Below are 25,287 nucleotides of genomic sequence, written 5' to 3'. Positions count from 1 at the left end.
GAGAAACCATAGCCTTGACTAGATGGACCTTTGTTGGCAAAGTAATGTCTCTGCTTTTCAATATCCTGTCTAGGTTGGTCATAACTCTCCTTCCAAGGAGTAAGCGTCTTTTAATTTCATGGCTGCAATCACCATCTGCCATGATTTTGGAGCCCAGAAAAATAAAGTCAGCCACTGTTTCCCCATCTATCTGCCATGAAGTGATGGGACCGGATGCCATGATCTTAGTTTTCTGAATGTTGAGCTTTAGGCCAACTTTTTCACTCTCCTCTTTCACTTTCATCAAGAGGCTCTTTAGTTCTTTTTCCCTTTCTGCCATAAGAGTGGTGTAATCTGCATATCTGAGGTTATTGATATTTCTCCCAGCAGTCTTGATTCCAGCTTGTGCTTCATCCAGCCCAGCGTTTCTCATGATGTGCTCTGCATATAAGTTAAATAAGCAGGGTGACAATATACAGCCTTGACGCACTCCTTTTCCTATTTGGAACCAGTCTGTTGTTCCATGTCCAGTTCTAACTGTTGCTTCCTGACCTGCATACAGGTTTCTCAAGAGGCAGGTTAGGTGGTCTGGTATTCCCATCTCTTTCAGAATTTTCCACAGTTTATTGTGATCCACACAGTCAAAGACTTTGGCAAAGTCAATAAAGCAGAAATAGATGTTTTTCTGGAACTCTCTTGCCTTTTCAATGTTCCAATGGATGCTGGCAATTTGATCTCTGGTTCCTCTGCCTTTTCCAAAACCAGCTGGAACATCTGGAAGTTCACAGTTCATGTATTGCTGAAGCCTTGCTTGGAGAATTTTAAGCATTACTTTACTAGTGTGTGAGATGAGTGCAATTGTGTGGTAGTTTGAGCATTCTTTGCCATTGCCTTTCTTTGGGATTGGAACGAAAACTGACCTTTTCCAGTCCCGTGGGCACTGCTGAGTTTTCCATATTTGCTGGCATATTGAGTGCAACACTTTCATAGCGTCATCTTTCAGGATTTGAAATAGCTCAACTGGAATCCTATCACCTCCACTAGCTTCGTTTGTAGTGATGTTTCCTAAGGCCCACTTGACTTCACATTCCACAATGTCTGGCTCTAGATGAGTGATCACACCATCATGATTATCCAGGTCATGAAGATCTTTTTTGTACAGTTCTTCTGTGTATTCTTGCCACCTCTTCTTAATAGCTTCTGCTTCTGTTAGGTCCATACCATTTCTGTCCTTTATCGAGCCCATCTTTGCATGAAATGTTCCCTTGGTATCTCTAATTTTCTTGAAGAGATCTCTAGTTTTTCCCATTCTATTGTTTTTCTTCTTTGCATTGATAGTTTAAGGTGGGTATTATCACCCTATTTTATAGATGAGAAAATTAAGGTTCAAGGATGTTCAGTGACACCCCTGAGAACTCACAGCTAGGAAATGGCAGAAACTGGATTTGAACTCAGGTCTGATCTCACTGACTCCAAGTCTAGTCCTCTTTCTACTGTGTCTTTTATGGAGTAGAAACAGGGACTGAGTTTCAATATCTGGAATATTTCATTATTTTAAAACATACATAGATAGCATATTTGAGAAATTACACTGTGTATTTTTTTCCCCCAATTTCATTGATTCAATTGACTTTACAGCAGTAATCCTCTTCTTTCTTTCTGATGCAGTTTCAGGTTGAGTTTCATCACAGAATTATTGGTATACTCTCTCATCAACTTCCGCTTAATTATTTGAACATCTGCTCAAAGATAGGAAGTGGGGAAAAAAAAAAAACTTGATGCTTTTAAGCTGTGTTTAAACTATGTTTCATACTCATTGCTTAATCCGTTTAATTCTCATTCTTTGTTAGTAGTTAAAGCTCAAAAAAAAAAAGAAAAGCTGGTCAAGAGGCTATTTGAATTAAGGGCAGCATAGAATGGATACTTTAAGTAAGAAGAGAGCATTTTTTTTAATGTACAAGTCCGCAACAGATACAAATGGAAATCACTGCCCTTGGCAAGATTCAAAGCATTAGAAGAGTGCTTCGTGCTGTAAGTATATTTGGAAAGATAAAAAAAATATATGCCTGCAATAGAAATGTGGCTTTTTGTAAGTTTCAATTTATCTCAGTCTGCAACTGCAATTAAGTTGCACAAAGGTAAGCAGATAAATAAATATATATACTCCAGAAAATCAGCCAAGTTAAAGCTGAGTTTTGTGTTCTGGAAAAGAAAAAAAAAAAAAACTCCTGTAAATAAACAGAATTGTTTTTCCTCTCCTTACCCTCCTTTATCTTTGGACAATTTTCCCCTGTCTGGCAAATACTGGTAACCCCCCACATGCCTCTTGGCGTGTATGTCTCACAGTTTTAAAAATAAATTATAGCTAAGGAGTCAAGAAAAAACTTCCTCCATAATAACCTATTTTTCATGCTAGCAAATCATTAGTGTGGGAAAGCATTTCCACTTGCAACTTGTCATCAAACCTTCTGTACTTGGTTGATTTTTCTCTTTAATGAAACAAAAATTACTGAGCTTGGAAAATACATCTTTCCAATTGCAAACATATTTAGGACAGGGCAAGCTGTTTGAAATTATACCAACAGTCTGTAAATGTCATGCCCAATGTGCCAGCCAGCATGTGGCAGTTGGGTCTTGTCTACTTCAGGGTTTTGTAGAATTATTTATAGCACATTTTCTCTACTTCCAAAGCCTTTTCCAAAGAAACTGTACTCTCCTAGATATGTGTATTTCTAAACATTTGTCCTATTAACACTGTTTGACCACAGTATGTTCAAAGCCTTTTCTTGTCCCCTGGAGACCATTTTAACACATGGGTCAAAAGTCCCATCCAAGAATCTTTGCCAGATTAACCAACTCATTCAATATTCATCTTGAATATGCGAAGTCATTTCCAATACCGAATGGTTTAACAGACTTGCCTGTGTCATGTAAATTAGAAAGGCTACTAAAAACAACTTTCCATTTACTTGAGTGTTTAGATTTTAAAAGGCTGGCGAAAAGGAAGTACACGGAGGATAAACCAGGTGAATTAATAGGAGACACCTGGCATAAAGCTTGAGTCTAGTACTAGAATACTAGGACAACTTGCTAAACTGGTTTCTGCCTGCCCTTCCCTATAAACAGTACTTATTTGATAGTCTTGCCAAGACAGTCCTTCTAGAAGAGTTCTTTTCACTCAAGTTATGATTTAAAGATAAGATAACGTTGGTTGGAACTACAGGAGATTATTTTAACACTAAGCTGGACTTATTCTGATTACTTTTTATTTCATGCTTTTATAAAAGGGGTTCATGCCGAAGGTACCCACCCACTTGTGTGCCAAGTCCAGGATGCTCTGCCTCATCACTCCTGGAAGAATGATGCCATCTAGCGGAGGAGTTGCCAGTTCTTCTTCTGTCAATTAGAAATGGGAATAGTTTCAAACTTTATTAGATGCTTTTCTAAACAACAAATACTTGTTATTTTTAAAACACTTCTTGTTATTGTTGTGGTAACAAACACGAAAAGGGGGCCATTGTTCTGTACTGTCAAATTTTCCAAATCAACTCACACTTCAGGTAGATCCTTATATTTTCTTTAAAAGAAAAAAAATGCAGAAAAAAGAAGAAAGAAAATCAGTCATCCTTCTGCTTTAGTCACTAAGCTGTGCCTGACTCTTTGCAACACCATGAAAAATAGCCCACCAGGCTCCTCGAGGTCCATGGGATTTTTCAGGCAAGAATACTGGAGCAGGTTGATTTCCTTCTCCAAAGGATCTTCCTGCCCAGGGGTTGAACCTGCATCTCCTACATCGGCAGGTGGATTCTTTATCACTAAGCCACCAGGGAAGCCCAATCAGTCATTCTACTACCTTCAATTTATCCTTAACCAGTGAAGAATGAGATGGTTTCCCACTAACAAACAATAAGAGTTATAAAATACTCCAAAAAGCAACATTCCAAAAGTCAAAAAACATTGCCAAGTCAAAAAGATTAAAGCTGGTTGTGATTAGGAAAATGGAGGTAGACCCTTATCCAGAAACACCGGGCATCACCCAACCTTCTAAGAGCACTGTGGGGCAACCCTGTCCTAAGAGGTATGCAGGCCCACTCAGGCTGTCACTGCTCCCACACTGGCCCTGACAACTCTACCCAGTGACGTTCAACCATGGAGGAGCACCCACATCAAGCATGGAGACGCTGACTTCATCCTCTGAAATTGAATGCAATGCATGCAGGGTGGCCTCAAGCATGGATATGCCTAACAAAGAAAGCATAAAAAAGAAGAAAAAAGGAAATCCAAACAACAAAATAACACTCCATGGGTGACCCACAGGGCCAAAACCCAAAACACTGGTCTACTAAGAGAATGACTGCAGACACTCCCAACCACAGTGCAAGTTGGCATGATGACCTGTCTATAAGACTCAGCGTGGTGCTTCCCTGGGGGCCTAACAGTTGAGAATTTGCCTGGCGATGCAGGGAACATAGGTTCGATCCTTGGTCGGGGAAGATCCCACAAGCCATGGGACAATTAAACTAAGCCTATGTGCCATAACTACTGAGTCTGGGTGCCACAGCTACTGAAGCTCATGAGCCTAGAGCCCATGCTCCACAACAAGAGAAGCCATCCCTGTGAGAAGCCTGCACACTGCAACAAATAACCCCCGCTCGCAGCAACAAAGACCCAGTACACCCAAAAATAAATAAATCTTACCAAAGAAGAAAAAAGAGTGTGGCACACCAGCCACACAGCCTCCTTACAGAAGGATGCCAACAAAGACCCAGTACACCCAAAAAAAAAAAATAAATCTTACCAAAAAAAAAAAAAAGAGTGTGGCACAACAGCCACACAGCCTCCTTACAGAAGGATGCCTCTGGTACTCAACATTCCCTTTCCTCCTCACCTCTGGCACCCAGGAAGCTGAATCTAGTGAGAAATTTGAGCCTTAAAGCATCATTTTTATATAGATGTTGAACCTCAGGACAGATGTGTTGCCTGTCATGTGTCTGCAGAGGACTTCACAAGGGATGTTGGAAAGGACCACTGGGTAGCAAAAGTTGGGTAAAAATCGGTCTTTGAGCTCCAGAGCCACTTGATGCAGCCTGAAAGGACTTTAGAGATCACCTAGTGCAGTCCTGTTTTCCAGAAGGAGAAACTGAGGCTAAAGAAACATGGGACTTCCCAAGGTTGGTGATGCTGGGGAACACTGTCAGCGCTCAAGCCTCTCAACACTGTGGCCACCACCATTTGCTTTTGTAGGCTGTGCTCTGGACTCATCCACTCCACTGTGGCCACATGAGACGTCCCCAACAACAACACAGCTCTCTGGAATGCCAGGACTCTGTTTACTCCTGTGTCCCCAAAACTCAACAACATGCCTGGCCCAGAGTGGTATGTAATACATGTTTTTTTGGTTTTTTTTTCTTAAAAAAAAGAAAAAAAAAACCTCTTTGCTAGGGTATAGCAGTATGATTTCTTCGAATTTTGAGTCAAAAAATCATCTGCTGAAAACCACTGTTTCAAAAGAAGAAAATTTGTTTTTGGCAATGTTTTGGGGGCTACTTTGATCTCAAGATAAACACGTGTTCTGCAATAGCAAGCAAGCTGGATATACGGATGTACAGATCTATACGTGCATGCACACATACACCCCACACGTATAAACAAACAATTCTAGTGCCCCCAAACTGGACCTCGCCTAAAGCTTGCTGGGCTTTAAGACCATGTGCTAAGTCACTTCAGTCGTGTCCAACTCTTTGTGACCTCATGGACTGCAGCCCACCAGGCTCCTTTGTTCATAGGATTCTCCAGGCAAAAATACTGGAATAGGTTGTCATGCCCTCCTCCTAAGACTGCATAGAGTTCAGTGAAAACAGTGGCCCCGCGTGTGCAAATGCAGTTTTGTGAAACATATGTAACACTCAAATTTGTAACCACTAGCCTGAGGTCAAGGAACAGAACATCTGCTTCCCTGGTTGCCAGACAGAGATGATGACATGACAACATTTGGGTGAGAAATATTCATTTTCCTCTGCAACCACAAACAAGCTTACAAGAGCCAGAATGAGCTCCAGATTGCTCAACAGGAGGAAAACAGAGCCTATGAACGCAGCTTGTTTTTGACAGAGAAATCATTTGGGGGAGATGAAGAGTTTAGAAGCAATAACAGCAGGATTCATCTGACTTCCCAAATTCAAGCACTAATGAGAACCAGGAATGTGGGTTTGTGTTAATGACCCAAACACCAACAGCACAATCATTCATTCATTCAGGAATATATACTGAGCATCTATCAGTATCAGTGTCAGCGTCAGTGCCGCTGGCCATTCTAAGCATGAGGGATACATCAGGGAACAAAACTGATGTGACTCCTTGCTCACTTTCTAATGGGCAGAGGCAAACAATTATATTAAATAGCATGTTAGGCAATGGGAGGGGAAAAAAAGAAGGTGATGGGGAGTGTTGGGGAGAGAGTTTAAGATTTGTATTAAGGTATCCAAGAAAAGGCTTACTGAGAATGGGTGTCTGGCAAAGACTTGAAGGAGGTGAGTGAACAGCCATCTAACAAGAGTACTCTGAGCAGAGCTGGTGTAAATGCATCGCAAACTCACTGTGAAACTCAACCATGACAATCCCATCTTACTTTCACAGTAGTTCCAGTGTCTAGTATTAGATAATATTGCTTTCTCAACAGTGAACAGTAAGTGTGTATGTCATATGACTCATTAATGAAATAAAACAGAATTGGGGGCCATGTGACCTTACAATCAGGGCTGCAGTTATGGAATCAAAACCCACATGAATAGACACTCAGAAAGGACCTTCTGTATAGCACAGGGAACTCTACTCAGTGTTGTGATAACCTATAAGGGAAAAGAATTTTAAAAAGAATATAAACACACACACACACTGAATCACTTTGATATACACCTGAAACTAACACAACCTTGTAAATCAACTATACTTCGGTTTAAAAACAAAAACAAAAAAACCCATGAGTTCCAAGCCAAGTGCCACAAAACAGGGCACAGCGCTGTGGCAGCTACCTTGGCCCAAAGGAATGGTGAGTGGGTGCTCATGGAAAGAACTCTGCTTGTAACTCTTATTGGAAAGCTTTTTGGGAAAAAAACTCAACATTTTGCTGATTTTCAGTGCATTATTCTTCGTCTTCTCCTAAAGCCACACAGTATAAATCAAAGTTACTAGACTTGCTGTAATGTCTGTTTTCTTTTTAAGCCCAAAGATTGTTCCTGACATTTCCCTCACTTCTCTCAGAGTACTGTTCAAACATTTGTTCCATTTCCTTTCTCCTTAAATTTTATCTGATCTGTCAGTGAACACCCTCAAATTGAAGGAGCATCTTCACATTAAAACTACTTGTCTCAGGCAACCATAACCTGAATAGGAACTCTCAAGGTCTTGTATATTTTATAAGAGTCAGAAGACAAATTCATTCAATTCTCTTCTGACCTTTAAAAGCCATGGAAATGGTTCATGATCATTGTTTGCATAAGAGGTCATTTTTCACCAGGACAGTTTCTGGTGTTTCTGGTTAAATCATGTAGCTCTGATTCAGACTGTGCTTAAATCCTGACATCTCCCATCCATAAATAAGGATGGTGCCACTTCTGTATGATGTCACTGGTTTTGTTTGGGATTGCGTGGGTTTTCTTGGCGATGGGGACGGCAGTGGGTAGATGGAAAGAATGAACTGAATCGATTTATTATCTCCTATGTACAGAGTTCAACAGTGGCTGTCAACGTTCAGGAACAGCTTTTGATATATGTCATATGCAACAACTCCATATTAGAAATCACAGATATTCCAGTACAAATTTTGTTTTTCAAGAGTGTCAACTACAAACAGCCAGGTATGGAAGGACAAACATAATCTATACCTGGCTTTTCATATGCCAAGTGTTACCAAGGATCAATCCCAGAACATGGTGTACTCACCACACCTTCTGTTTGTTCTCGCTGTGACTGGAATATAAGGCTCATTTTGTAATTCTCTGAAAGCAATGCTCAAATTAGCTCTGAAGTCAGCTACATCTGAATCACCATTTCCCTCTATCCATAGCCAAATAACAAAAGAGCAAGAGGCTACTATATCTGCTTTAAAATTAAAATTTCATTTAAAATCTGAATTAAAACCAATCCCAAGATTTCAGCAGTATTAGGTTGGTCAAAAAATTGTTTGAACTCAACTCAATCTTTGGAAACTTATCATTTTACATTTGGGCTTTCCCTGGTGGCTCAGACCGTAAAGAATCCGCCTGCAATGCAGGAGACTCGGGTTCAATCTCTGGCTTAGGAAGATCCCCTGGAGAAGGGAATGACTACCCACTCCAGCATTCTTGCCTGGAGAATCCCATAGACAGAGGAGCTACATTTGGAAACTTATCATTTTACATTTCTAGTCTGTGGTTTCTGCCAACTAATTTAAAAGAAAAGAACTGCAAAGAAGGAAAGTGAGCATTCAGGATATTAAAGGTAATAAAGAAGTACTGATTTTTGTAGTAGACATATATTAATGGTCTTAAATGAACCACAATCTAAATACAATCCCCAAATAAGACCAATTTGTCCTAAAAACGGTGTCCTTTATTCAAACAGAGCTCCAGTGTAAATCTGGAAGGCTTCTAATGTATTATCAAAATATGTAGAAAGGGCAATGATTGTTAAACGAATTACAATAAAGAGTGCACTAAATTTCATATCAGTAGAAAGAGTAGACTATGCTTATCACTATAGTGTCTTATACATAGTATATGGTAAATGACCACAGGCTTCCCCACTGGTTCGGATGTAAAGAATCCATCTGCTATGGAGGAGAGGTGGGTTCAATCCCTGGGTTGGGAAGAGTCCCTGGAGGAGAACATGGTAACCTACTCCAGTATTCTTGCCTGGGAAATGCCATGGGCAGAGAAGCCTAGCGGGCTAATCCATGAGGTTGCAAAGAGTCAGACACGGCTGAAGCAACTGAGCATGCACGCATGCATGGTAAGTGACCACTGAAATAATCAGATAGGAAAAATGATAAGATAATAAAAAGGATAAGGCAGCACATTTTCAAATAGTGGAGATTTACATTCCTTAGGTTGACAACTCAAAAGTAAGTACATCTAAAGCCAAAAAACAAAACCAAAAATCTTTGTAAATACTGTAAACTCATGTAAACTTGGACAGCAGAAGCACACAAAATCTTAAGATCTTGGAATTGTGCTCCTTGTTCTCTTGTTCTAAGGTTTTAGTTCTTTTCTCTCCAATCCCACTGAAAATGATTGAAAAACAGCAGAGAGCTGAAATCTGAGTGGGTTACCTCCATCTTCATTTATCCAATAAAGAAAAAGATTCATAGTTCCAACTTCAGTTATTTGATTATCTTCTCCATAGAGCCACAGAACCTGCTGACATGCATTTTCCACTGCTTCACATTGGGCAAAAAGAGACGAGCCATAATTCCTTTTAAGAAAGAGGAAACACATGATTATGAATATACTTCAGCCCCTACCTCCCAGCAAGTCTTTAATTCAAGCATGGATGTAGTCAGTGTACTAGGTTCTTAATTATACATCCTCTCCAGTTAACTGCATAATATTAGAGGAAACACATTAGAGAATCTATGTGGTCTAACCGCATTCATTTGGGAGAGAGAGATCAAAAAAACGTTGTGCAATTCTAACTTGAAAAGAGAAAACACAGGTGAAGAGCCAAGTCAACAACACTTAAAAGTTATTGAGTATTTTTTTCACATGCCAATCAATTGTACATGAATTACTTCATTTTGGAGGTGTGCTACTTTTTCCCTTTGTTCTAATGTTCTAGTTCGTTTCACTGGAAAAGACCATGATGCTGGGAAAGATTGAAGGCAAAAGGAGAAGAGGGCAGCAGAGGATGAGCTGGTTAGATAGCATCACTGACTCAATGGACATGAATCTAAGCAAATTCTCGGAGATAGTGAAGGACACAGAAGTCCAGTGTGTTGCAGTCAATGGGGGTTGCAAAGAGTCACACATGACTTAGTGACTGAACAAGAATATTCCATTTAAACCCCACAAAACACTATTGAGTTCGCGACAATCATTAGTCCCTTGGTTCAGATGAGAAACTGAGGCTTAGAGAAGTAACTTATATCAAGTTATATGTGTTCATTAGCAGAGCACCAACTCCGTGCTTTAACTGGTACCTTCCAATATAATCAAGAAATACCTATTGTTCAATGTCTAAATTCCCTAAAAGTAAGACAAGAGGCTAAAAATTCCTGATTTTAACCAAAAAATATTCCAAAAACCTGTTTTTCTCAATCAATACTATTCACCTTGGATTATTCAAAGGAACATGGCATATCTTCCTGGAAGGACAATGTAGTTTATAATAGTAATTTATTTACTCATTCATTCATTCATCTGTTACCTGACTCCTAGAAGTTTAAGTAAACTTGGTAGGGGAGCACTTTCCTCTGTAAGTCAGAGTGTTAGATATAACTGACATTTAACACACACATACACATGGCTCGTGGAGAATAAATTCAAACTAAAGAGACCAGAAATTTAGATATATTGGAATTCTTTTTAAAGAAGATATATTTTGACAAATGGTCTATCATTTGGAAGGAGAAATGACTTCTAAATTAAACAGAAATATTAATGCTTTTTATACCTTAAATTTTTATTTGGCATAAGTAGGTTCATTCATAATGATGCCTAGCTCTCACTATCCTCATTAATGAGTTCTCCAACTATATGTTGCCTTAGGAGAAAAGGACTGGGGCTTCCCTGGTGGCTCAGAGGTCTGCCTGCAATGCAGGAGACCCGGGTTCGATCCCTGGGTCAGGAATATCCCCTGGAGAAGGAAATGGCAACCCACTCCAGTACTCTTGCCTGGAAAATCCCATGGACAGAGAAGCCTGGTAGACTACAGTCCATGGGATCGCAAAGAGTCAGACACAACTGAGCAACTTCACTTTCACTTTAGGAGAAAAGGAAGCAATATTTTAAATTTATCTTTCATTAAACTTAAATGGGAAAAGTATTGAGTAGAATATAAAATACGAATCAATGCTTTAGATAAAACATGAGAGCCCTTAAATATATGTAATGCTTGTTTGCCTTTCTATGCTTCTGGCTATATAATTCACTTTCCTTGGCTTTTAGAAGATATCAGCAAACAAGTTTGAAAGCACTCCTCTAAGACAGCCAGGACTAGGAAAAAACCCTAGACCCATCCTTGGACTATGAAGCCCCAAGAAGAACACAGAAACAATCAAACATACTACCAAAAAATTAATGTTATTATTACCTTCCAGAAAATACCCACCTAGGCCTTTCAAATGATCTCTTTTATATCTGGGCAAGATTAAATTTTTAGTATTTCCTAAGTCAAAGTGTAACTTAAACACAGAAGCCATATATCACAGTGGCTCCATGCCATTCTCATCTGCACAGCTTCTCCTCTCTTCCCACTGTATTCTCCTGGGCCCTTCCTATGCAGCCAAGTCATTCTGCTTGGATTGACAGTCATAGCATCCTGCCCCTACCACAACTGAAGAAAAGGGTGGGCAAGTAACTAAGTTGCTCATAAGTTCTTCTTTGAGTTTACTCACTTATTCATTTCAATGTACAAAACCCTTTGAAAAATGTAGTTTTCCCCTTTGAGAATGGTGGCAGCTTGTCTGCTATGATGCTGGGTCTCTTGTATCCATGATCACCAGCCTTCAAAGGAGAAGATATCTGAATTAGGAGAGCCTTATGCTAACACATAGCCAGAAGCTTAGACAAGAGATGGGGGAAGGATGGAAAGAGAGGGAAAAGGAGAGAAGAGAGAGACTGGGGTGGACGTAGCACGAGCAGGACATACGCAAGAGCAAAGCAATCTGGTGACAATGATTCGAGCTCTTATTGGTCCACAGCTGCCATCCTACTAACATGAGCCAGTCATTCCCTTCTCTACTCAAGATAGATTGAGCTAGTGTTCTGACCTGTAACTCAAAGACTAGTGACTAATGACTTAATTATTCTAGAAAGCTATGGGAAATAGACATCATACAATCTGGGGAATGATGAGATTTACTTACACCAGGGTATTCAGATTCCTTTAAAAGACCCTCAACATGTATACTTCAAAACACAGGCAATGAAATGTAAATTACTAGTCAGTCTGGAGATGACACAATTCTCATATTCAGGAGGCTTTCATTCTTAATGACCATAGAACATCAGACCGCCCATATTCAGAACTAATGGCAAATACGCAGTCACCGGGTTCAATGATGAATACTTTTTAAGGAGTACAGACCAGCCTGCAGGGAGAGTCTGTAGACAGAGCGTGGGCTTGGAGCCAACAGGCCCAGATGCAGCTCTTTACTGTCTACTTGTTGTTTAGCTGCTGAGTTATATGCGACTCTCTTGTGACCCCAGGGACTGTAGTCCGCCTGCCTCCTCTGTCCATGGGACTTCCCAGGCATGAATACTGGAGTGGGAATCTCCTCCAGGGGATCTTCCTGACCCAGGGATTGAACCTGCATCTCCCTCACTGACAAGTGAATTCTTTACCACTGAGCCCAGGGAAGTCCATTTATAGGTGTGTTTTTCCCCCAATACAAATGTGTATCAAAATTCTCTCTCAGGTGTAAACTGTATTATTAATGTCCACTGGGTTATTGATACTTTGGTAATATACTTGGGCTTCCTTCCACATGCTGCCAACATTAAGAAGGAAAACACATGACCTTGGAGGAAAGAGGAAAATGAAAAAGTGGGAAAACTGTCTACATATAATTTTAATGTAGAATCTGGGAGACTAGGAATATTAAATACATCCCTCCAAAAGAGTAAATCCTACTGTGTGCAATCTGATTACTCCTAGGAGAGAGTCCAGGAGACAACACCAGAAAGAAAGAGAGCCTCATAATATAAACTATTGTCTGTTGAGGGAGTACCACCTACCAGGCAGGGTACTAGGTTCTGAACCCCATTATTTCAACAAATTGTGTTAACACAACCCAGATGTTATTATACTTTTGAGGACTTGTAGGGAGAAAGGACTTAATTGCATACGATCATGCAGATATGTGCACGATTTATGGGTATCTCTTATTCCCAGATCCACACTGGAAACTGCCGGGTTCTAACTCCATACTTGTTGAGAGCTCCCTAAGTGCCAGCCAGGATCCTAGGCACTTCACATTATCCTCCTTCATCCTCACAGGTAAAGTGGGCATTATTACCCTCACTCTATCAATGAGGAAACTAAGGCTTAGAATTTAAATTAATCTGTTTAAAAGTTCTAAGGTTAAAAATTTTAATCTTAGAATTTTAAAAATACATATATTCTCTCTCTTCCTCAGACTCACTTAGACAGAAAGCAGAAAATTCTTGAGCTTGTGAAAGTCAATAGACATTTAATAACTACCAATTGACTACAGAGGTACTAAAAAAAGATTAGAAGGTAACTATTGAATAAGTTGGAGGAGGGCATGGCATCCCATTCCAGCATTCTTGCCTGGAGAATCCCCATGGACAGAGGAGCCTGGAGGGCTACAGTCCATGGGGTCGCAAAGAGTCAGACACGACTGAGCAACTAAGCCCAGCACAGCACTGAATAAGTTAGGTCTAGAAAAGAACAATAATACATAAATCTAAGGTTGCCGCCAAATGTCTTTCTTAGCTAAACTGAATGACAGTAGATGCAAAATCATTTGTTTCCCTGTGCTCCTCCAGGTTGGGAGTACAGGAGCAGGGAGCTTTGAAACTCTTGTAAGCAACAGGCGGGTTTGTGACAAATCCACTCTCTGCTTCATGCCTGCCCTCTTGCCAATTTTGCTTTTATGTATGAGGCCCAATACTCTCTTCTCTAAGAAATTTCAAGTCAATGTCCACTGATTCTGGTCCACATGAGCCTAATGAGTCAAACTAGTAATTTATTTTATAGTTGGCTTTATTTCTTAAAGAAGTTGCAGATTACAGAAAACCTGAGCAAAAAACAGAGCTTCTATAACTCTTATTCCTCAATTTCCATTTCCCTTCTTATTAACATCTCACACTAGTGGGGTACACTTGTTATAACTCATGAGACAATATTGAAATCCTAGTTGTTCATAGTAACACCAGAGTTCAGTCTCTGTGTTGTACAGAAAGTATTGATTTTTAATTGCTCTTTAATGATCATATATTCTATGAGACTGCCTCAATATCATCTTTGTAACAAATAACCATCTGCCCAGACACCAAACTAAAGGATTCCCTGCAGTTTGTGTCCCCATGTTATCTTTTCCCAAGGCAGGTAGGGGGAGCTAGAGAGTAAGATTTAAAGAAGAAAAAATTTTATGTTATCTCTTCATCAAGACTGTGGCTTTACTGCAGTGTGCATGGAGAGAAGTTTTAATAGACTAATATAGATATGCTCTGTGAATAAGTCTGAAAAGTAAAGAAGCCATTGAGAGAATAAACAAAAAAGGTTTTGACCTGGCTAGCCTAGGACTCAGGAAGGGGATCAACACGGAATAAAGTGACTTAGTTTATTTAATGAACTCCAGCAGAATTGTTTTCTTTTTTTTCTGGGCTTCCCTCATAGCTCAGTCAGTGAAGAATCTGCCTGCAATGCGGGATACCTGGGTTTGATCCCTGGGTTGGGAAGATGCCCTGGAGAAGGAAATGGCAACCTATTCTAGTATTCTGGCCTGGAAAATTCCATGGACAGAAGAGCCTGGCATGCTGCGGTCCATGCGGTTGCAAGAGTCGGATACACCCTAGCAAATAAGCCACCACCGTCAGGATTTTTCTGACCCGATGAGGGAATGCAGTTAGTGAGTGAATGCCAATAGGGATGACAGGACATAGCATTTTACCACCATGCCTTTTTGGGGATAGAAAAGTGAGAAATAGAAAGTCTATGGAGGGTTCAAAGCCAGCTGTCAAGGTCTCTCTGGCATGTCAGCACCACATCCTTTCTCTCTCCCAGGGCCCTGAGACTTTACAGTTTGCACCAGGGCCCAGAAGACTGCCACTGAGTCACCTTGCAGGCCAGCTGGTGCTCTTCCAAAGGAAGAGCCAGGCTGGGTAACCCGGCTATTCTTGTTCACCCGTCGGGGCATTCCCGATTCATGGCCAAGTCCACCCCTGAAATTGTCTAACACTTTCAAATGCTCTTTTATTTCCAGCCAGCTACATATGGCCTATGAGACTGGCCTGACCGAGCCAAAGCAGGGCTGTCCCACAGCCAGTTGGCAGCAGATATGGTTGCAATCTGCGGGAATGAAGACAGCACTTCAGTGAAGCAGGCACCTTCCCCAGACAGGGCTCCTTGGAGCCGACTGAGAGCTTGCGCCCCAACACCAGATGCTCTCGAATGCCAACTGTCAGCCTGCGGCCAGGGACCAGCATCCCGGGCAGTTCATCCAAAGCGCTGATTTCCCTCCTGGTTTAGTTACTGTAGTTCTTGTTTGTGTTAACAGTCAATGTTTCTCCCTTACAAAGGGCCGCAGAGGTTATCCTTCAAACAGCTAGCACATTCAAACCACTGAAGGCCACACACGAAATAAAAATGAATATTCCAGTGTGAATGCTAATATATCTAATTTGTATTGAAGTGAAATGGTCATAACTAAATGGTCACAAGGGACTCTATCCTTTAGACAGAAACACAGATCAACTTACCCTCCCATCTTGCAGTCCCCGGTCCCACCTTTCCAGGCTCTTACATACTTCGGGTTGGCCCACAGGGACACAGGATGAAAGCTTCCACTGGAAAAATAAGGTCCCACTGGGCTCAAGATTACAAAGAGCAGGGCTTTAGTCGGCTTCTTGACTCCCAGAGAAGGCTGGAATATAGTAAAAGTGCACACAACTGTTAACCTAAAAGGCAGATGCCAGTCTCAAAATCTAGCACAGATCTGCAACAGCTCCCAGAAGCCACGAATGACAGCTGTTACTTCTGAAGCTGAGTTACACAAAGCCTGATGGTCTTCTAAGAAGAAAACACCAAGACTTGGTTCCATTTTGCTTTGCTTTCAGAGTTATGATTTTAAAGGAAAGGCAAATTTATCTATTGTTTTATTAGTAGGTTTTTTGTGCGTGCTCAGTTGCTCAGTCCTGTCTGACTCTTTGCGACCTCATGGATGATAGCTCGCCAGGCTCCTCTGTACATGGGATTATCCCAGGCAAGAATACTGGAGAGGGTTGCCATTTCCTCCTCCAGGGGACCTTCCTGACCCAGCGATCGAACCCACGTCTCCTGGGGCACCTGCATTGGCAGCAGATTCTTTACCAATGAGCCACCTGGGAAGACCAGTACATTGTCAACTAGCCATATACTTTTGACAACTAGCCATATAACACCTTTCAGGATTGCACTGATTGGGAACTGAAAAAGGAAAGAACCTAGACATGATTTCAGTTTTGGGGGGTGAAACCTAACATCTGCTTCTCTAACTTGCCCTTCTACTTCGTTCAGAACACTCTGGTGCCAGCAGACTTGGGCTGGAGAAAGTGCCATTAGCATATCCGACTGTGACAGATAACAGACACCAAAACTGTAGCTTCACTAGAAACAAAGACATCAGACAAGACAAATCCCCGCCACCCGGGCCCCTGCCCACCAAAAGACACAGGACGAAGGACTCAGGAATTCGTATTAGGAATGACAAAGAGAGAAAACAACCTTCCCCACAAACACTGAGAAAATCACAAGCCAACAATGCAATCATAAATTTCTTCAGCACAGAAGTAATTACTCTCAGTTGGTTTTTAAACAGGAAAATTGAGAGACTAAAAAGTTTTGAGGGCTACATATTCTAAAGGCATTAAAGGTTGCTGGGCTACCCGGTACAGTTATAGGCCATGCAGGTAAGAAAACAAATTAAGACTATTATATTAAATCTTGGACAATAGAATACATACATTGAGTCTTCAAAAAAGAAGCCTAGTCTGCCTGGATGGGGTAGCAATCTGGTGTGAAAATAATGGGAGGAGACTCAAATTCAGCCAATTCGTGACTTTTGTAATATTTAATGAAACTGGCTAAAAGTGGGCCTGGGGATATATTTTTTTTCTGAATTTCAATTAAATCTCCTCTCCTGCCACCTTTTAGCTCAAGGAGCCTCACCCACTACTTACGCCCAGATGAAGAATCAGGTAGGCAAAAGATGTGTGAGCCTGATACAATGTGTTTGTACATGTGCATTCTGATGCCACCAGAGAGGCTTACGAAATGGGAAGCTGAGTCCATTCACACAGTGTGTGAACCTGAGGGTCACACAGGGCTTGGCTGGCCCCAAAGGAAATGGATAAAGAGCGACAGATACCAAGTCAAGGAAATGAGTCAGTTCACAGACTTAAATAATGAACTTATGGTTGCCATGGGGGAAGGATGGGGTGAAAGGATCGCTTGCATGTTTAGGATTGACAAGAACACGCAACTGTATTCAACAAGGATCTAAAGTGTAGCACGGGAACTCTGCTCTGTGGCAGCCTGGATGGGAGCGGAGTCTGGGGGACAATGGACACATGTCTATGTATGGCTGAGTCACTTTGCTGTCCACCTGAAACTGTCACAACATTGTTAATAGGCTATACTCCAATGCAAAATAAAAAGTTCAAATTAAAAAAAAAAAAAAGACAAAGAAATGAATAGTCTTGTTTAGGCTTCAGAGACAAAGCAGGGCAGGCCTCCGACCTTGTTTCTGACCTACATGGATATAGCCCTGACTACTGCTGTGGGTGTCAGCCACACCTGCTGTGAGTGTTAGAAGAGAAACACAATAGATAGATAGATAGGGAGCAGATCTTGGAATCTGTCAAGTCCCCTGAGGAGGTCTGGCCTACCACTCCTAGGACTTAGTAACATTCCAAGATTTGCGTAACAAAGCAAGTGTTAGTTGCTCAGTCCTTTCAGCCTCTGTAGCCCACCAGGTTCCTTTGTCCATGGGATTCTCCAGGCAAGCCTACTGGAGTGGGTTGCCATTTCCTTCTCCAAAAAAGGAAACAGCATTGTAAAAAATTAACGTAATACCATTGCTCCAGTTTTGCTGGCAGATTGATGATGATTTATCAATAACCTCAGATATACAGATGACACCACCCTTATGGCAGAAAGGGAAGAGTCTCTTGATGAAAGAGAAGAGGGGAAAAGCTGGCTGTTACAACTCAACATTTAGAAAACTAAAATCATGGCATCCAGTCCCATCACTTCATGGCAAATAGATGGAGAAACAATGGAAACAGTGACAGACTTTATTTTCTTGGGCTCCAAAAATCACTGCAGATGGTGACTGCAGCCATGAAATTAAAAGACGCTTACCCTTTGGAAGGAAAGTTATGACCAACCTAGACAGCATATTAAATAGCAGAGACATTACTTTGCTGACAAAGGTCCGTCTAGTCAAAGCTATGGCTTTCCCAGTAGTCATGTATGAATGTGAGAGCTGGACCATAAAGAAAGCTGAGCACTGAAGAATTGATGCTTTTGAACTGTGGTGTTGCAGAAAATTCTTGAGAGTCCTTCAGACTGCAAGGAGATCCAATCAGTCAATCCTAAAGGAAATCAATCCTGAATATTCATTGGAAGGACTGATGCTGAAGCTGAAGCTCCAATACTTTGGCCACCTGATGCAAAGAACTGACTCACTGGAAAAGACCCTGATGCTGGGAAAGACTGGAGGCAGGAGAAGGGGATGACACAGGATGAGATAGATGGTTGGATGGCATCACTGACTCGATAGACAGAGTTTACGAGAAAGCTCTGGGAATTGGCGATGGACAGAGAAGCCTGGGGTGCTGCAGTCCATGGTGCCTCAAAGTGTCGGACACGACTGAGTGACTAAACTGAACTGAACTGATGAGAACGTATCAGTGTGCATCCTGGGATTATAAGTGGGAGAAGTGGAATCTTTGAAGTCTCACCCACAAAGCAGACACACTGCCTGGGAACTTTTCCTAACTGGAACTCCAGACTGCTGTCACTCGAGACTTCCCAGTGCTGTTCAAGTACGGATGTTGGCAAATCCAATTTGGTGATGCATGTTCAATTGCTCTCCTCTGCTGTTTCTATTTCTTTTTTCTTTTATGTTAGAATATTGAAAGTAGACTAGATAGTTCTCTAAGAAATATTTGTATTGTTTATTTGTATATAACGCGTGGCTTATTTTGTTAACAAATCCTCTGGACCTGAGACAATAGTGAAAATTTTCAGCCAAACAGCCAGCAAGTAACTACAGGTTTTGGTTTTTTTTGCTCATTTGGGTTTGTTCTTTAGTGGAGGCTGAAAAGGTCACCCCTACAAAGAATGAGGAGACGTAAACTCCATTTGCTTTTATTGGTTTCATTATTTGGAAAAAGAAATTCCCAGAATAACACACATATCTGCCTTTCTTCTCAACTTTGATAAAAATTGACTATCTTATCTCTGCACTTTTATTTACCTGTCAGTTAAGTAAGTACACTTCATATCAGGGGGGCTTTGAAGCTTCACATTAAAAAAAAAAAAAATTATTGACCATTATAATAAGGAATTAAGCTTCTCAACATAATTTAGAAATATAATATGCAGGACACAGTATCAATAATTTACCTAGCTTCTAATGTTCTAAGTAAAATACCTTATTTATGGATAAGCTGATAAGCATTTTATTACTGATATCACATGAATGCCTGGACTTTTTTCACTCTTGTATTTTTTGCAACCTACACTCTACTAAAAAAAGTAACAATAACTCATCATCATGGATAAATTTCATGTTATTCATTTCCTTCCCTTGATTTTAATTGACAGGTAAACTTGCATTTAATCCACTAGGTGGCAGTAGAGAGAAAACAGATGAAAAACAGAATAACACATTAAATCTATTTCTAGAGAAGAATATCTTGATAAAAATCTTTAAACAATATCTTTATCCCATTCCAGTATTCGTGCCTGGGAAATCTCATGGACAGAGAAGCCTAGTGGGCTATACAGTCCATAAGGTCGCAAAGAGTTGGACATGACTAAGGGATTAAACCACCACCACCATTCTTAGCAAGTAGGTAGATTATAGACTAGAATTTTTCAATGCTGAGAGAAAATGTGTTTATGTGTACTAACTTTTATTTCTGAAATTTAAGCAAAGTCAATTCATATTTTGCAAGCACTTTAAGTAGTGGTGTCACCTTCACCCTTAAATAATTATTTATGTCAAATATCTTTCCATGAAAAGAACTATGACTTTACTGAAAATGATCACACTGTTTCATAAGTGAGAGTAAGTAAAATGTAACTTTTTGGATCAGGAAGGGAACTTGGTGATTGGATCTGTTTCTCCCCTCACCATTTGTTCCTCAGTTCTCCCTTCTTTCCTGGAAAGCAATTTAAATTCTGCACTATCCCTACAGTAAAGAGTAGTAGCGTAATATTAATCAAATGGCAATGAACAACATTCTATGATCACAAGATCAGGATTCTGGTTGAAATAAAATAAAAGCCATATACATAAAGAAAAATATGGATAGTAACAGCTGATAAGTTATGTAGACCAGTTTCACTGTCTTATTTTGATTGATTTTTTAAAAATTCTCCTCTACTAGTTTCTTGGATTATTTCAATACATAAAGAACTGAAAGAAATCCCTCGGAAAATGAGAAATACAAAATTTTAGATGCAAAGTTTATAATGTCTCAAGGGACCACATTGACTTTGAAGTTGAAATTCTGATATGTTAAAATATATACTCTTTTAAGTTATATCCCACAAATAACAAAATTAAATAAATATATGAGCATTAAGTGTGGGTACATTTTGCACAAAATAACAGGGCAATTGAGTGTGATGGAAAATAAAGACACATTTCACAGTGGAAATGACTTCTGTGTCACTTAGAAAATTGCTTTATAGAAAGGCAGGACTTCTAGGGTGGATCTAGGGTGATCCATCTGCAGCGGGCATTCAGAAATGTACATTCAGAAATGTACTACTTAATAGTCCATGTTCTACTTAATAGTCCATGTTTTGGCCTGGAAGGCAGAGAAGCACCGCTGCCATGTAGAGGCTTGAGAACGATTCTGCTGGGCAAGGCAATTAAGGGGCAGAAGAAAAAATATAATTAGAAATAATTGGGGAACATTTTTCAAAAAGAAATTTTTAGGGTGCTCCAAATTATTTTTTTGATCCAAAGAGTAGACTAATTAAAAAAAAAAATTCTGCCAGTTCTTAAAAAAGATTAGATAGAGGGGAAAATGACAAAGAATACTGAACTGGGATCCCTAGTAGGCAGGTGGTTAAGAATCTACTTTGCTATGCAGGGAACATGGGTTCAGTCCCTGGTTGGGTAAGTAAGATCCCAGACGGTGTGGGGCAACTAAACCCTCGCACCCCAACCAGAGTCCACCTGGCGCCATGAAAGTCCCCATCGGCCTCGACTAAGATCCAATGCAGCCAAGTTGGTTAATTAACTTTTTTTGTTAAGTTTCTATCTTAGAAAAAAACAACAAGAACAATGAACTAAGGGGATGCTGTAAGAAACACAGGACTGGCCGGTGACCCATGTAGGGTTTCAGTGTGAGTCACATAGGGGAGGGACACCAAAGTCATGAGATGTGTTTATAGGAAAACTAGCTGGTCTGATTTAAGATTAAAATAATAATTAGCAACCCTCAACAATTACACGGTACTTTCAGGTTTCCAAGACATGCCATAGCCATTTTCGCAGAAAATCCAACAGTCCAGGAGTATTTCTAAGCTAAAGAAACTGAGGCTCAAATGATTCACCCAGAGTTTTCATTATTAAGCTCTGGACATCCCTCTACTCTTAGTCCAGAGCTCTTTTTTTTTTGATATCAGAATTTGAGAGAGGGGTAAAAAAATAAATAAATAAATCAGTGAAATTCTCGAGATTTCCTAACGTGAAGAGAGTTCAGACCAGACCTTCCTTCCACCCTCAGCCTTCACCACACTCTCATTTTCTGTGCTTCCTCTGCTCAAACCATATGGAACCCTTTAGGGTTCCTCCTTGCTTTCCTACTCAAAACATACAGGTAGAAGGCCTAACCCCCAGTGTGAATGTATTTGGAGATAAAGCTTTAACGAGATAAAGTTAAATGAGGTTAAAAGGCTGGCGTCCCAATCCTGTTGGGACTGTGGGACTCTGTGCGTGTTCAGCTGTGTCTGACTTTTTGCCACCCCATGAATTGTAGCTCTCTAGGCTCCTCTGTCCATGGAATTTTCCAGGCAAGAATACTGGAGTGGGTTGCAAAATTCTCCTCCAGGGGATGTTCTTGACCCACAGATCAACCCGAGTCTCTTGTGTCTCCTGCACTGGCAGATGGATTCTTTACTGAGCCCCCTGGGTAGTCCTGTTATCCTTATAAGAAGAGACACCAAAGCATGTGTGCCCTGCGACCTCCCACTATAGAGTGACAAAGTGGACACCTACAAGCGAGGAAGTGTGGCATCACCAGAGACCAACTCTGTTCACACTTTGACTATGGACTTCCAGCCTCCAAAACTGCGAAAATGAATTCTGGTGTTTAAGGCACCTGATCTGTGGGCCTTCCACGGTGGTCCAGTGATTAAGACTCTGCACTTCCACTGCAGGGGGAAAGTATGGGAAAGCATCTGCCTACAATGTGGGAGACCCAGGTTCAATCCCTGGGTTGGGAAGATCTCCTAGAGAAGGAAATGGCAACCCACTCCAGTATTCTTGCCTGGAAAATCCCATGGAAGGAGGAGCCTGGTACGCTATAGTCCATGGGGTTGCAAAGAGTTGGACATGACTGAGCAACTTCATTTTCACTTAGGAAACTAAGATCCCGAGTTCCTCATCTTTGAAATTCTGTTGTGGCACCAGGCTTCCCTGTGGCTCAGGTAGTAAAGAATCTGCCCACAATGCGGGAGATGTGGGTTCAATCCCTGAATCGGGAAGATCCCCTGGAGGAGGAAATGGCAACCCACTCCACCAGTATTCTTGCCTGGAGAATTCCATGGACAGAGGAGCCTGGCGGACTACAGTCCAGGGGATTGCAAAGAGTTGGACGACTAACACTTTCACTTTCTGTGGCAACACAAACCGATTGAAACATCCCCTCTCTCTAGGTAACACAAACCCTTCAATCTCTATTTAAATGTCATCTAACTGTCACTTCAGGAAATGAGCTCCAGTTACAAGCCTAGGTGCGTGTGTTACACGGTATTACAGCATCCAGCACTTCCTCAAATGTAGACAAAATACCCATCATGCTTTCTTACAACTGCTATTTAATTCTCTACCACTCAGGCATCTGTGCACTCCATGAAGTGCAGGACCTTCTTTGCCCCTACACAAAGCATCCTCTGTTGTTTATTATACCAGGTACTGACTAGACATTGGATAAACTGTTGGCCATCTTAATAAGACATTTATGGAAAAGGGCTATGAAACCAACCTAGATAACTACTTAGGAAATTTGAATTATTCTATTTTTAAAAAGCTGATGCTAATCCTTATCTGTTGAGTTGATGCCATAGAGAACACGTTCCTGTTTCCTGCTTGATTTCCTTTAATGCTGGCCTTCAGACTAATGGGTAGTTAATATATAGACACTGAAAAAATATCATGGGGAAAACAAAAGCTGAGGATTTTCTGAGACCTGCTATAAAACAGGTAGGGGACAGGGCTAAGTTTGTTTCTCAGTCCTGTTCAAAGAGAAAGACAATATACATTTAATATTAGACAGGCTAACCACTCAGCTCTTTTTTTTTTTAATTTTTCAATAAAAATGATGTTAAAATTTAAAAAAGAAAAACACAGTTAAAAGAAAACTAAAGCTCAGGTGAGAAAGACTAGAAGAACACTTTACAATCTAATATTATGTAAAGGCAGTGATAATATACTAATAGCTCACCAGGTTAGAGTAAGGATTAAATTAGATATCTGTTGAAAGTTCCCAGGGTCTGATCTTTTTTATGCATCCAATAAATACCAATTTTTACTATTTTTAAATAAATAATACAGGATAATAGTAATAATGGTAAATAAATTCAACATATACCAATTTACAGGACATTCAGATGACATTAAAATGATTGTAGATCTGAGCAATGAACTCACTGTTGGAACAGTGGAGAATGTGTTGGTCTTTGGAAAAAAGACAAGGATTCCTGTACTGACAATGTGGAAAATATAGGTTGGTAAATGTGAAACATAAATAGAAATTTCAGCATGAATTATTAAGTAAATGGCTAAGAATATGGGATGAGGAAGTACCCAAGGAGAGCCAAAATGAATCACTCTTAGGAAAGCCATGCTTCATTTCCCTTCTAAAGTAACTCAGGATCAAGGGTCAGCAAATTTCAGCCTACTGCCAGTTTTGTTTTTAAGTTTCACTGGAACACATTCTTTCATTCATATGTGGCCTATTGCTGTTTTTTTGCTACAAAGGCAGAGGTGAATAGTTGCAAGGAACGCAAAGCCAAATATTTAACTACCTGGCTTCCCAGGTGGTGCTAGTGGTAAAGAACCCACCCACCAATGCAGGAGACATCAAGAGACGTGGGTTCAAGCCCTGTGTCAGGAAGATATGGAGGAGGGCATGGTAACCCATTCCAGTATTCTTTCCTGGAGAATTCCATGAACAGAGGAACCTGGCAGGCCACGGTCCACGGGGTCACAAAGAATTGGACACAACTGAAAACACTCAGCATGTACACACACACCTGGCCTTTAACAGAAAATGTCTGCCAACCCTTTCTCTGGATGCCAGGAAAATGCCACAGGATGGTATCGCCTCAGAACCAGGGTCCCCTCACTGACCTAGCCTCCGTGCTCAGACCTGGACAGCAGGATTCCATCCAGATTGGTTAGTGGACTGAGCCAAGCAAGGCACTGGGCTTGGAGCAGAGCAACAGGTAAGACGGACAGAGGGAGCTGGCAACTGCAGTAGCCTCAGCCTGTGAGTTGGCTGATGAAGGGGGAAGGACGCCACCCTCACGAAAGAGCCCTCTCGGTGACATGAATGTCAGGTGGAGAACCACAAGCCGAGGAGCAAGGCGGGGGGTACCTGGATGTCCCTCCATCCTGTACATGGCACTGCCTGCTGACCCTGTCACCTTCAGAAGTAGATGCATGACAGAAGTAGAACTGGGGAAATCTTGTGACTATTTGATCAGTTTCCTCTTCCTTCTAGATCACTGACATCAGCTTAGAAACACGCCATCTCACCTCTAGCCTCAAAAAAACACTCTCCCTTCATCACCTGCCCCCCTGCCAAGTACCCACCCGTCTCTGCTGCATTACAGCGCAGAATTCCTCACAAGGTTAATGCATACTCACAATCACAACCTCCCTCCTCTCATCCTCCACTAGCCCACGACATTCAGGCT

At 41.0% G+C, this 25,287-nt stretch overlaps 1 protein-coding gene across 1 annotated transcript in view; it reads right to left on the bottom strand.

Moving 5' to 3' along the window:
* The window catches only part of BCAT1 (branched chain amino acid transaminase 1), a 71,082-nt gene that overhangs the window by 11,439 nt on the left and 34,356 nt on the right, over positions 1-25,287 (bottom strand). The window contains exons 6-8 of the mRNA XM_068971498.1: positions 15,621-15,784; positions 9,287-9,429; positions 3,290-3,375 (exon numbers count right to left, since the gene is read on the bottom strand). Of these exons, the coding sequence (XP_068827599.1) occupies positions 3,290-3,375; positions 9,287-9,429; positions 15,621-15,784 (393 nt within the window). The remainder of the gene's footprint in view (positions 1-3,289; positions 3,376-9,286; positions 9,430-15,620; positions 15,785-25,287) is intronic.

Source organism: Capricornis sumatraensis, chromosome 4 (assembly GCF_032405125.1).
Source record: "Capricornis sumatraensis isolate serow.1 chromosome 4, serow.2, whole genome shotgun sequence".
Lineage (NCBI taxonomy): Eukaryota > Metazoa > Chordata > Mammalia > Artiodactyla > Bovidae > Capricornis > Capricornis sumatraensis.
The sequence above is the reverse complement of the archived record's forward strand: the minus strand, read 5'-3'. Positions and strand labels throughout refer to the sequence as shown.